Consider the following 14383-nt stretch of genomic DNA (forward strand, 5'->3'; position numbering starts at 1 on the left):
ATTTGGATTTTATGCAACAGATCAACACAAATATGTAAATAACTGGGTAAGAGAAGGCATACAAAAAGATATACAGCTTTCAAAACATGCTAAAAATCTGAGACGCGTGCCGAGAAATGTAAGAGTATAATACTAAATAAATAAAATATAAGGCAACAAACTGCCTTGAGATGACACAGCAGACACCTGCTGTGTTTAATTTAATCCCAGTATAAATGCAGCTGCTCTGCAAACGCCTAAGAGGTTTGTTAGAGAAAATTACAAAACAAAACTCATCAGGAAAATTATATTAAAAGTCATATTTATGGAAATGACAAAACCTAACATTACAACTACAAGAGGGTGAAAAGTGATAGTTTCGATCGAAGGACGTTTATATGAAAAATGGCTCAGTCAAAGTCCAACTGGGCTGAAAATTTCCATCTCTAGAAATGCAGAGCTGGCAGACGCACTCAACAAGCTGTACTTGTATAGGTCGTTTGTCGAGAATTAAGCCACTCTAAGCTTTAGTATACAACATCTTAAAACTCCATTCAATTTTGTAGCTGCAACATGAGAACACATAAATAAGTTTGTAGGGTGGGACTACTTTGAAAAAGCCCAGCATAGTGGACACAAATAATATACACAAGCTCATGTTTCTCGTAAATTGGTCTGGATTCGGAGTTCTTCTCCCTCACACTCACCCCATCCAACCTTAAATCGAAATACAGTATTTATTTAAAAACCCGCTTGCACTGCATTAGTTCTCCATCTTCCCTAATCTGCAGCTGTGATGCACAGGGAATTAAATGTCTCACTCATGATGCGTTTCTACTCGTAATGTCTGTGTTCTGAGTTCATACTTGCATTAGTTTGGACGGTTGAAGGGAAAAGAAACTCACAACATATCTTTTGAAAGAACTTTAGATTATTTTTCATGAGCAGTTCAGCTGATCCCTTCATGCTTCTGCCTGAAGGAGCTGAACGTGGACAACGAAGCAGAGGTAGACAGGGATGGTTAATGTGAATTCCATTTCTCACTTCCTCCGAATAGATGAGGAATGCATTATTCATGACTCCAAGGGGACAGCAACTTGTCTTTAGTAAATTCATCCACCTCCTCTCATCCTCAAGTTATCTTCCAACTTTCTCTTTGTAAGCCGAAGTTCTGCAAAAAAGTTCTGACGCAGCATGAAATTAATCAGAGCCTCTCTATTAAAATAAGTCACACTCTCGTTTTACAGTCACTGACTAATCTGCTTTTTCAAACATTAGGCAGGTTTCAGAGTGGCTTAATTCTCGACAAAACAAAACGATGTCCTGACTGAAACGGCTCCCCTGATAACGATCACCCGGACAGTGCAAACAAATAAGAACCACCAACTGTTAAACGACTGCTTTCTCCTGTGCAACACAGCCAACACTCATCCAATTAAGGGTGTTGGCTGGAGTTCTTCAAACTTGCAGAATTTAACATACAGATATCAGTGATGTAGCACTTCTGTCCTAGATAATGATTCGAGCTGCAGCAGGTGGAAATCTGGAGGAAGTGACTGAAAAAAGGACAAAATACAAACAATATTTTGGTTTGTAACTTTCAGGCTACCATTGAGTAAAGTTAACGGAAAAACGGTACAGAGGAAGAGAAAGTATCATCTGAGGGTTTACAGTTAAAACCCATGAAGGAGTGTGAGAGACACCTGGCGGGAAAAAGGAGAGGCAGAAGCAAGTGATGTGGATTAGCAGTGCTTGGCAACACCTGATGTCATCCAGGACATGTTCCTGTATAATATTGTCTCTGCTGCACAGAAATTGAGTAGTTAGCATATCGTGACAGTCGGGTCATATGGCGACAGTCTTCAGTCAGAGGCCGACAGACTCTTCGTCACGACTCCGAAGAAACTTGGATGGTCAGAAGAAACTTAATTTCATTTTGGGAGAACCAGAGCAATTTTGAACTTGAAAAACAAAGAAAAAGCTGTGAAAAAGTATGCGAATAATTTGGTTGACACAATGCTGCCTTGTGTAAATAAGCAACTATCGTTACAGTTCAGAATAAGATTTATTAAAGAAGTTCTATTTCTATTTCTTCTATAAGACATAGGATTACCAGGTAAGCCTTTTCTCACAGAGATCATCTTGTACTTCATTCTCAACATTGTCCGTTTGTTATAAAACGGATAAAAATCAACCTTTTTACCAGGCCAAACTTCATAAGTTTGGTAAGTTGTGTAAATACAACAAATTAGGTGTTCCATTTTAAAGTTTTCAGATTTCAACTGGAGGTTTCTCACCCACAAAGCTCTCATATTCTAATGTCAATTAAAAAAAACAAAACAAAACAAAAAAAAAATAAACAGTTTATTTGATCTTTTGTAGATTTATGTTATAAAATCAGTCACACAAAGAGCACAGTGCAGCCTCCTTTAGTGAACATTTTGCTGCAGCATCTAAAACATAAAATACAGAGAACGGCAGTGTTATCAGACTGCACGCTAATAATAGTTAGCAGTGCCGCTGTCCTGCAACCTTGAGACACATCTCTGCCCCAGCACACCCGAATCTAATCAATGGGTAACGACAAGGCATTTACAAAAATTGCTGACATGCCGAAGAGGCGATTCAGCCTTTTGATTCAGGTGTTTAGGAGCAGAGAGGCATCAAAACGTTGCCGACCACTGATTAGCCCGATGTCTGGGCCTGCTGTGATTGACAATGCAGCTAATAGCTCAAAATTTCCTTTACATTTTTGAAATGGCAGATGTAAGCCCAGAGAGGACATTTTATGGACATCCGGGCGTCCGTTAAGGAAAAGTGCCTGCGTGAGAGTGAAATGAGAACGATGGGTTTGTGGGTATTGTATCTGCAGTCATAGAGGCAGAGTGAGAGCTCGCCTCACCAGGTCATCAGTCAATACAAGGCCAGCAGTGTGTAAAAGCCAAACAGAACTTACCTGATGTAATAGTCATTCCTGATAAGCAATAGGTGCTGAAGGATTGACAGAAAGTAGGTCTCCGAGGCGGTGTCTTTCACCATATTTGACAGGAGATGGTACACTTCATTCATATCAGTGAGGGAGCAAGGTTAAGGGAAAAACAACTTTTTTTTTTCTTAAATCAGATAGCTATAAAAGCATCCATTCTGACAAACTTATTCAACTCCGGTGAACACTTAAAGGTTATTACAGTTTGTTTTCATTAGAAGCGTTTATGTTTTTATTTTTTTTTATTTTTTTGTAGATTGCAGCTCAGCTTCTCTGACAGGCATCATCGCACAAAAGTCAACAGAGATATAATTTCTCTTTTCCGCTGTCTCTCAGGGGAGCTGTGACAGAGTAAACTGCTAAGTTGAGAACGGGGGACTGGCATTGAAGAAGGCTCCCACAGGTTCACCTGTCACTCCAGACCTTTCAAGACATACAAAACTAATTACATGAAAAAGTCGCACAACGCTTCACTTTTCTACACCAACTAAATCTCGAGGATCTGATCTTTTGCAGGGTAGATGCATATGTGAGGCTAAACCTTTATATTGAAACTGGCACGCACACAGAAGAAAAAATGTCAGGCGATTAAATTTGCAAAAGCTATTGATTGTGTGTCTTAGCTTTGCTTTGCTTTTAAAGGAGAATCCAGTGACGGCTTGACATCTGAAGCAGCCGGTAAATCTAACGGGCCTTTTAATGCTTTAAGTTTAAGCCTAATGAACATTACATCCTGATTGAAAGCATTTGTTTTGATCCTTCACTGCTACTCATACAGCTGTATTGTATAAAGTGGAGAGAACATTTAGAAGAAAGGCTACCTTCAAATGTTTACATTTTCCCTGATATCAACAGCAAAAAAATTGAAACCTGAGCACAATTAGGTGTTCAGGGTTGAACCAAATGATAAAAAAACAAAACAAAAAATAAATAAATAAATCTACTTAACTTATGTCTAAAAGGTGGATCCAAGTCAGCAAGCAGACAAATTTTGATTTGCAATAATTTCATAAAAAGAGAGGTGGATTATCCAACCAGAATTATGTCAGGTTCTAATCATCTTGCTAAGTGACATTTTCTGTTACTAGGGTTGGGCAGGTTTTATTATCAATGGTCAAGCTTCGTTCATATAAATGAATCAAAGCCTCAAATAATGACGACAGTCATGCTCATGATGGGTGTATGTACACTTCTGAGTGAAGACGATTAAAATCTAAACGCAAATCGTAGCTCTTCACAATCTGCATTAAAACATTTAAACCCACAGTGTCGTCAACCGCCACAGAAAACACAGACGCCGGAGAAACGTGTTCGTGATCTATGGGTTGCTCCGCTTGCCAGATCCCTCACTGCGTTTGGAAAAGATCAATGCTTTTAAATGCTGTTTCACCGCTCTCCAAATCAATGTTAACAGTGTCTGTAATTAAAATGCTTTAAATATATATATATTTTTTTTCTTCTTTTAGAAACAGAGGGGGGAATTAAAGCTCTTCTGAAGTATCGTTTCTCTCCTCTGCACTACCTGGGAGAATTACCAGCCCTGGGAGATTCAATTATAACCTCACCACAGCTGCATTTCAGAAGACGGGGGGGTGGGGAGGGAAGGAGCTCACCCTGGGAGAGAGCCGAGGTTCGTTCATCTATCACTAACCTTCGGACGTAACCCTGCTGTAAAACGCTGAGCTCCTCCATGCCCCCCCTCATCCACGCAATCGAAACTCTTTTCTCCTCACTCTCAGTTTCTCTCTCCGTCTCTTTACGCTCTCTCTCCAAATAATGAATAAACATGAGTGGCAGTCAAGTGTGATGTAGGCCAGTCAGTGGTGGGGTCAATCAATCATCATTCCACAGTTCATTAATATTTATTAGAGCCTGGAGTCATCTCCTCAGCACCTGGACCCAGAGCTGGACAGAGGAGACGAGTCTCTTCAGGTTAATATTTATGAAACCGCTGGGAGAAACAAGACACATGTGCAGAGCTCAGGTGGTAGAGGTTCTGCTGGTGTGTGTATGTGTGAAACGAGTGTGTGTGTGCGTGCTCCATGCAGACAAAAGGACAAAGGGTAACCTGGGTTTTCCAATCAGGGCCATACCTCACAGATCGATACCACATTGTCCTTGGAAACAAACATTGGGCCTTCTCATTTGTGAACCTGCTCAAGCACATCATTAATCCAGCTGCACCTCCCCACCTCCACCCGCCCATCTCCATGCACACATTCACAACTCCTCCTCCCCTCGCAAGTGTCACACCAAACTGTCACTCACGGTGGCACTTTTACGCCCTTACAAGAGCTGTGGAAGAAAATGGTAGCAGGAACGAACATCTACATAATGTCAGAGTCTGGTTCGTCTGCTCACAATGTCAGCTATTCATACATGGCCTGGGAGAAGATTTCTGAATTATTAAAGAGCTCTTCTCTCGGATGCCAGGAGAAGTTTGCCACTCAGGACTAAATTTGTGCTCCTCTTATTACTTACACGCCAGGATTTCAGAGCCAAAAGGTGGAGAAATGAGTAGTGCGTCTACAGGTGCATCTCAGAGAATTAGAATATAGTTGACAGGTTTTTTTTTTTTTGTATCATTATTATTTCAGGATTTTAATTCAAAAAGTGAAACGTGAGGCATATATTTTAAGACATTGTGATGGTTATGACTTTCATCTAATGAAAAATCTCAAATTTAGCTTGTCAGAAATGAGAAAAGACCAAGGAAAACATTGTGTTTTGGTCTGTATACCCAGAGTCCATTTTCCAAGTAAACTAATGGAAAGTGTAGTGGAAGGAAAAAATATGGTAGAAGCAGCAATAAAAATGTCAGCTTCTTGAAACATAATGAAAATGCTTGGTTAAGGGTTCTTTTGCATGAATTGTTGAAGCTGTGAGCCTGAGGGACTGTTGAAGTGATAATGGAGCCCAGGTTACTTTAATATTCCCATTCAGCTTGTCGGCTTTAAGTGTCTAATCTTTCACTTGAAAATACGGCATAGAAATACTAAAAAGGTTAGAGTCAGCACAGTGATATCATGGTCATTAAACTGGATTGTCGGTACTTTTGGCATTGTGGGTAAGGTGTAACGTCTTTCTAGTATGTATTTTAGCACACTGTTTCCTTCCACTAAACTTTCTGTCGATATGCTTTAATACAGCACTTCTTTTTTTGAACTGAATCATGGCCGTAACATAAGAGTTGTGCATTAAAAGACCCTTTAATTAATACTAATTTATTTCAATTGCTCTGAAAACTGAACTGTTACTAAATGTAAGCCAGTAATCAAAGCCAGTAAACCACTGATGTCTCATGAATCCATCATGCAGTATGAGTTTCCCTTTTTGAATTGAATTATTGAAATAAATTACCTTGTTAAGATGCTAGAAATATTAAATTCATACTTTGTTTCTTGTGTTTCATGAATGTCTTTCACAATTAAAGGCTAACAAAAAAAGACAAAAAACAAACTAAAGAGAAGAGGGAAAGGACTGAAGGAGAAGAGCAAATAAAGGAGCAAAGAGGTCAAAGGTTAAGATGACTAGGTTATTTACCGAGTATACCTGTCTGGGGATAGAGCGGCATATTGTGCTTTGACTCATCTAATCCTCCTCTAATGAACAGAGCCATGGGGAGGATTTAGTCGGCAAAGCTGGACCAAAACCAACGAAACACACCGGCACACGGCTAGTTCTGCAGGAATATACATCGATCCTCCATGTGGCAACGCAAAAGACCAAAGGATATTCCATCTCAGCACGGATGTCGTCCAGGCGATGGGAGAGTTCGATGGCGTCTTCATCTTTGTTCTCGTTGAACACCTTCAGCTGAATGTCCAGCTCCTCTGTCTTTTTTATCTCCTGGAAATTAGTGGAAGTGTTAAGAGTCAAAAGTGTTTTTTAGACAGTGTAATATAAAACGCACGGCTAATGTAGCTATTACATTATCTTCCAACCAAAATGCCTTGCAAAAGTATTTACACCTCCCTAAAAGTCTTCACATTCTGTCACGTTGCAACTGAAAACCACAAAGGCGCATTTTGGGATATCGTCTTTTGGTGATGGCAGGATCATACTGTGGGAAAGCCTTTGAATGGAGCCAAATACAGAAATCCTAAACATAGCCGAGTGGTTAAGATGAAAGCATAATAATGTTTGAATGGCCCAGTCAAAGTCCAGACCTAAATCATATGCAATCAATATATGTATACAGATTATTTTCATCAAATCAGACCAAAATTGAGCTAATTTGCACAAATCTGCAGCTGTTTTTCATTGAAAACTGGCTCTACAAATCACTTAATACAAATACTGCAATCCTCCGGTCTTGTCGTGTTTTATCACAAAATTTCCAGTTAAATATGCTGAAGTTTGTGGATATAGCGTGACAGAATGTGAAAAACTTTTGCAATAGCAGTCTTGGAATAAAAAAGAAAAAAAAAAAAAAGAAAACTAAGATAGCATCGACCCTCTCGCCAACAGCTCCAGACAGAACCAATTCCTGCACACCTGTACCAGCCACAAGGGGACACAGAGTTGCTCTTTACCACTTCCCTATGAATCATCAGCAGTGGGGTTTATGCGCCGAGACACAGCCAAATGTAACCCAATTTCTGTAGGTATCAATCACCTTGCACACTGTTGGGGTGCACCATCTGTCTCCAGCAACCAACACTGGTTTGCAGGGAGATGCACAATGGCACGCAAAAGTAAAGGAGGGAGAAGAAGAAGGGAGGCAAACACAGGCGGCCAAGGACCATCAGAACAAAACAAATTGCGCTTTCTTTTTCGGCGGGCTTCACCGTTTCTTGGCCAACAGACACACACCTTCCTGAGCATAACTCATAATTAGATGAAGGAGTGTCACGCTGAATGTGGGCAATAAAAGTGGCAAATGTGGGATTCATAAACGACTGTACGCAGAGGCTCTTTCATATCAGGGGGCAGAAATGGAGATAATTAAAGTAATGACCGTAAAAATCAACAGGAGCAGCTGGGATGACTTATTAACAACTGGCTCCGTGACATGTTCACCCCACTTGCAACAAATGAGAGTTTGAGCGATGAGCCGGAGCTCGCTCGCCTTCGGCTCGTGTGAAGCCGTGTACGGTGAGGTTGCCGATAATGACGGCGCGGTGCAGAGGTGCGAGCTCCGCGCCGCGCTCTCCGCAAGCCCTTGCTACCATTAATCACACCAATTGTTTTGAAGCTTTCCTGTGCAGTCACTCCCACTTTTTTCTTCCCAAAAATCATTAAAGAAAAATAATTAAATCTAGTTTAATTACATTTAACATTCAAAATGCACATCAGTGAGTGGATTTTGCCAAAAGGCAAAAGCAGGAAAAAGACTTGCTTCATCGAAGCAAAGTAATAAATAATTGGTTTGATGAGGTAAAGTTTAGCCGAACTGACTTAAACTTCTTCATTGATCTCGTTTGGCAGATGAAGAATACGCTGAATATTTAGGTCACTTCATTCCTCTTCAATAAAGTCAGGACTGATCTAAGTCTGACTGCCAGTTGTTCTCCGTCGACTCACAGGAAGGATCTTCTTTAAGCCGCATCTGAGGAACTCGTTGCGTAGATGTATCCGGAAGTCCAGGTCGTCAGGCGAAGTGACCAGGGCGTTGATCAGCTGCATACAGGCGACCTGGAGAAAGTAAAAATAATAAAACAATAAACATATGAGCAAAACAGAACCTGAAAGTTTGGCTTTCCAGGCTGAATTGCAGATTTTTACGGTTTTTTTTTTTTCCTTCTCTTTTTAGAGACTAAACCGGATGAAAGAGAAAAGCCACTGAATATTCTTTGACAGAGGTAGTAGTTTTAAATTAAACTGTAAAAAAACAAATCACAAGAATATCCCTATGTGCATCACATCACTTGTGACCTTTATGTGATCTATATTAAATATTAAGAAAGTGAATGCTGTTGTCAGATGTGCTGATAAACAGGAAACAGGAGCAAAGAATGATTTTATGAGCATCTGATCCCAGATCAAAATTGGAATTGGTCCATTTCAGATCTCTTTCCAATTGACTGGTGCATGTCTAAATATATCAAGCACAAAAAGTAAGAACACTTGGTGTTTAGTCAGTTATTACTTGGCAGCAAATCCCCATACTGTTGGAAAGCCTGTTTGTTTCTCTTTGAATAGTAATTATTTGTAAGAATAATGCATTTGCAGGCTGAGCAGCAAAGTTAAACGTGTGACTTGTTAAATCTTCTCTGCCAACACCCAACGGATTAATCTACTATTGACTACAGTTTTGTGTCATTTATTATATGGGATTAATGGAGTATGAAGAAACAATGTATATTTGGCCATTTAACTTTAATTCCTTCATTTAAAAAACAAAAAAAACAAAAAAACAACAACAGAGCCTTCAGTAGAACAACATAACATCGCGAGACTAGGAATGACCTCGTTGGCTGCACACTTCTATGTGATAGGCAGCATTTGTCACAATTTAGGCAGCTGTAGTGGGCACACTTCTACTAATCTGCTAGGGTTCTAATAAAAGAGCTGATTTTTTTTTTTTTTTTAAGTTTATTCAACTATTTTATGAACAGTTAAATAAACTTCAAAATTTGCGGTAAAGTTTTGGTTAACTTCATGTAGTTATCCGCTTATATTCGTGTTCTTATTTTGAAGTGGGCGAAGACTTTTACTCAGCAGGTCTGTTTCCTCTTCTCACATTCTACAAATGAGTTATACAGAAAATTACAACACGTAAACAAAAAAAAAGAAGTACTGCTACAAGAACTTCTGCACTTGTAGCAGTAAAAAAAAAAAAAAAAAAAAAAGGGTGGCAACTAAACAAATACATGCAAAAATTCACAAACATGAATTGGTTCGTGTCTGTAATCTTCATATTCTTCAGCTACGAAGGTGATACTGCTTAATGGTGTGCTTTGTTAGTCAGTACTTGCTTCACTATTGCTCTTCAGAGCCTTGACTGCAGCACTGAGGACAAAAGTAAAGAAAGAATCAGGTAAAATGAGGAACACAGTCCAGTTCTGTGAGGCTATTGACCAGACGTGCATTATTAATGGATTTATTGGAAGAAGAAAGAGTGAAAAAAAGAGTTTGTGTGCATGGTGAGAGGGTGGATGGATGAGTGTGGGTTAGGAGGAGGAAATAGCAGATGAAATATAATGAGAAGTAAGGTGTTTCTAGGGAGCAAGCCACAGATGAGGCACTTTTCCTTTGACAGACAATCGATAAAAGGCTGAAGGATTCCCATGGACAAAATCGGAAATGCTGACTTCTTAAACCTTGACCCTACACTCAATGTTGTTATGTGTTATTAATCAGAGTCACAGCTGAGCTGATTCTTTGGGGCTGTCATGTCCGTTTTTTGGACTTAAAACCTTGTATTCTGCTGCTGCTTCCTCTCACTGTCAGTTTGAGCACCTCTGGGCCAAAATCTGTCTTAGTGTGAAGAACTGGATGAGGAAAACAAGAATAAGTGATGAAGCTATAGAAAGAATATACTCGGATATGGTCAAGCTTTTCATGGAAAAATTAAAGACTTCTCCAGATTGAACTTTCTAAAGTTCACAGTCCTTTGAGTTAGACTTAAAATACAAATGTCATAACACATTATACATTTATGGGAAACATTTCTACAGCAGACAGGGTTTAAATTTGTAATCTGCAAAAAGAAGAAAGTTAAGGCTAGGATGGAGGGAGGAAGAAAATTACTGGTTGCAAAACATCTCCAAACAATAGGGAAGAGAAAGAAGTCTGGAAATACAAATGCATTCCATTCTCCTATTTGATTTTTCTATACAAAAATACTGTTGGACACCTTTTCCATATTACATAGAAATAGAATAACAGAGTAGAAAGACTTTTTTATTTAAACATCTAAATTTCTAGGATAGTCTATATGTTGCTTTGCTTTTTTCACTTGATGCAAATTTTGTTTTTTAACCTTTAAATTGAATTTGCCGCATTTTTGTAGATTTCCCTACTTAGTTTGTTTTTACAATTTCACCATGAACTCCCCATGGTAGTTCTGCTTGCATGATACTTAGAACCACCACCAAAAAAACGTCCCTGCTGTTTCAGCACATCTCAAAAGTTATCAGTTAAAATGTTAGGTGAAAAAATTACACCTTCAGATCATTTTAAAACCGTTGCCGGCTTTCATGTGACACTTGCCCTCTATAATTTGACCTGAAAAGCTAAACAACAGTATAAAAACGTAAAGGTGAAATAAATTGGTAACCCTTGAACAAACTCTTTGCTGAACCACCTTTCAGTGTTGTTTGAGTTAAATCCATCACTATATTTGGATCTGGGTATATTTGCCTATTGTACCCTACAGAAATGATCTTTGTCATAAATATGTATATAAAAATATTTATATAGGAAAACATTTTGATCCTTTGTTGCCTCTCTGTAAATTAACAGTTTAGTTAAAGGATGTAAATCTCAGCAACAAGGCAGCTTAAAGTGGTTTATATGATAAAAACATAACACACTGAATAGATCTAAAAAGAAACAATACATTAGAGTAGCAGGATAAAGGAAAGTAGTGGAAAGCCACAATCCAGACTAAAACTAATCTATTTTCCAGTTATTAATCAAAGGGAGCTCTAAGCAATGGGATGTTTGAAATGAATTGTTTTCTGGATGTTTGTTCCAGATTAGATGGGAATTGAATGCTGCTTCTTCATGTTTGGTTCTGGTTCTTTATGTGTCTCTGAAGGTTCTGGTCTGAGTGCATCACATCACTAGAATCAGCCGGATCAACCCGGATCACTAGTTTCACTCACGTAACCTAGTGTTTTTTTATTTTTATCAAAATCTGGGGAATTTTCAGTTTATTTGTTCATGATGTTACATTAAAAGTGACATAAAAATTTTAAGTCCTTGATTAGAAATCATAATTGTAATTAAACTACTAATAGCTGGAAAATGTAAGAAATTTGAAACGGGGAGTTCCCTTCCTGCTCAGCTGTAGCCTGAACTACACTAAAACACATTTTAATCACATTAGCCAAGTCTAGCTGTGCAGAACATCACGGCCTTTGGATTTAAAGTCTATTAATTTCCCCAAAACCCCTGTATCAGCAAAGCATTTTAATTTACTCCACAATTAGCAGAGCTTCATTTCATTAATGGCAAAAATTAAAGGAAAAACAACAGGCTACTAATAAAAGAATATCTTGTTTCTCCTCCGCCGCCCGCCTCATCAATTTCTTTCATGACTTTTTTTTTCATGACTTCTCATGCCCTGCAGCTAATCTAATTCCTTAAGTAATTCCTTGCTCTGGACTCTTAAGGACAAAAAAAAAGAGCTTTGAGTGGTGTTGTTGTTGCTGTTAGATAGTTGTTTTCCTGTTTCTAAAGAACACTGGTGAAAATGAGGAGAGGTACGCTGCTCTGCTGGCCTCTCACAGAGTCCTCCGAGATTCAACTTGACAGCAACATAGAAAAAAGCAAGAGGAAGTATTTGTGGGTTGTGAGAAAAAAAAAAGAAGAAAAAGATGAGCAGAAACAGCGAGAGGAAGGGGAAATATGACAAAAAAAGAAAGACAAACTCAATATCTTTCTTTAACTTCATCTTTTTTATGGGTTTGCTAAAAGAGAGGAGCCATTCAGTGGAGGTGCTCAATGAGGCAGGTGTTTTCTTTTAACAAAGAAGTGGCAATGGAGCATTGAGTTGATTATAATAGCCCCCTGATCACATCTTGTCATGTCCTAGGGGGAGCTTGATGTGGACGAGTCGACATGAAGACAGAAGCAATGAAAGATGTGGTAATACAGCCGAGGTGGAGGTATAAATGGACCAAACACAGCACAGAGTGGCAAAACTGTCAATTTGAGTCATGTCTGCTCCCATTAGGATCTTGAAGAAATATGACGCGTTCTGTACACTGGGCCCGCTCTGCGTCCACCGTGCATAACATAAACCAGGAGTTTTCCTACAATACTTCTTTTAATCTCAGTTTTGGGTTTCCAATCAATTATTTTCCACTGCATCACATCACAGCAGAGCAGTGTTGAGGTATTTGGATCATCGCGCTGCTTGTTGTTTTTGTTTGTGCTGTGTGCGTGCCTAATTACTCACCTGCAGCTGCTGGGCCTCGTGGTTCTCCAGTCCCTCCACAATTGGAGCAAATCTCTCTTTATTGTTCCTCTCTGCAGCAATCGTCATGGCAGCCAGAATCTTATCCAGGCTGGGGAAAAAGCAGGCAAACAAACACTTTTAAAACCTCCAACGACAGGACATTTCTTCACAATTTAAAGCTCAAACAAAACCCGTCTCTTCTCGTGTGTTGGTCAGTGCAGCCGATCGTTTATGTTTTTCACTCGTTAAATCCCATTTGGACCCGATCTCGCTGTTGTTAAGGGAAGCTTGAACAAAACGATAGGCTTTTGCTGCAAATGCGGCCTATTAAAGCGTTTGTAATAAATGTATTTGGTAATGTGAAAGCAAAGCTATTGAAAGGTCCAAGTAAATTTGTGTTCAAAAGGGCTCAAGGCAGCTCATTTTAGATTACTTAATCATTTAAGACTAAACTGAGAACATGTTCGTTGTCACAAACACACACTAAACCAGAAGTAAACTAATGTCCTTTCAGCAATTCTCTGAATGTTCAGATAAAATTCACATCCATATTAGGTAAATAATGAGCCAGAAAAATTGGCATAAATGGTTTTGAGAAACATTTTCCCCTTGGTTTTCCAGAAAAGAAAACTGAGGTGATGCACCAGGTTCCTACAAAAGTATTCATACCCTTTGAACTTTGCACATTTTGTGCTGTTACAAATTTCACTGATTTGAAGCAGATTCAATGAGAAACAACGATCTGCAGTACTTGATGCCATGCAGAGGAGGTCATTTGGTCATGTGAATCAGGAATGCTGGAATAGAGACATGTCTAAACATGCAGGGCAGTGGGAACCCACTGGGTTAGCTAATCAAATTATATTTCTTGAAGATGTTTTGCCTTTGATCTAAACTGTCAGATCGCTGTCTGTCTGTCTTCAAACAAATTTTCCTTGTTCTTGAGATGTAAATACACTACAGACCTTGACAGGATAATTTTACTCTTCTACTCTTATAATGTACAAGAATATTATGCATGGAAAAAAAACACTTGGGTTTAGTTTCTCAGATACCGAATCCCCATATGGAATGACAATGTTCTTCTTCTTTCCTCCTTCGGTGGACAGAGTTGAGTTTTCTTGAAATTCTGGATGCCTCAACATAGGTCCAGTCAGGGGTACCCACAGGGTTGAAGTGATTTCTTAGTTTGTGTTCCTTGTCATCAATAATTCAAAGGATTAATTTGACAGAAAGGTGTGTCTCCAAAGATTTGTCTCAGGGTGCTAAATACAAACCTACAGGAGTTGAAAAATGTTATTGCTCCCCAAAAGAAAAGAGCATTTTGTCTTTCAGCCAAAATGTAC

At 39.0% G+C, this 14383-nt stretch overlaps 1 protein-coding gene across 4 annotated transcripts in view; it reads right to left on the reverse strand.

Annotated features, from left to right (window-relative positions):
* Positions 1-2912: 2912 nt before the first annotated feature.
* The window catches only part of LOC103151719 (protein diaphanous homolog 2-like), a 145588-nt gene continuing 134117 nt past the window's right edge, over positions 2913-14383 (reverse strand). For all 4 annotated transcript variants that reach the window (XM_016681715.1, XM_016681714.1, XM_016681712.1 and 1 more), the window contains 4 exons: positions 13038-13146; positions 8492-8602; positions 6702-6814; positions 2913-3052 (listed from right to left, as the gene is read on the reverse strand). In XM_016681715.1, the coding sequence (XP_016537201.1) occupies positions 2932-3052; positions 6702-6814; positions 8492-8602; positions 13038-13146 (454 nt within the window). In that variant the 3' untranslated portion in view covers positions 2913-2931. The remainder of the gene's footprint in view (positions 3053-6701; positions 6815-8491; positions 8603-13037; positions 13147-14383) is intronic.

This window comes from Poecilia formosa, unplaced genomic scaffold, assembly GCF_000485575.1.
Source record: "Poecilia formosa unplaced genomic scaffold, Poecilia_formosa-5.1.2 Scaffold290, whole genome shotgun sequence".
Classification (NCBI taxonomy): Eukaryota; Metazoa; Chordata; class Actinopteri; order Cyprinodontiformes; family Poeciliidae; genus Poecilia; species Poecilia formosa.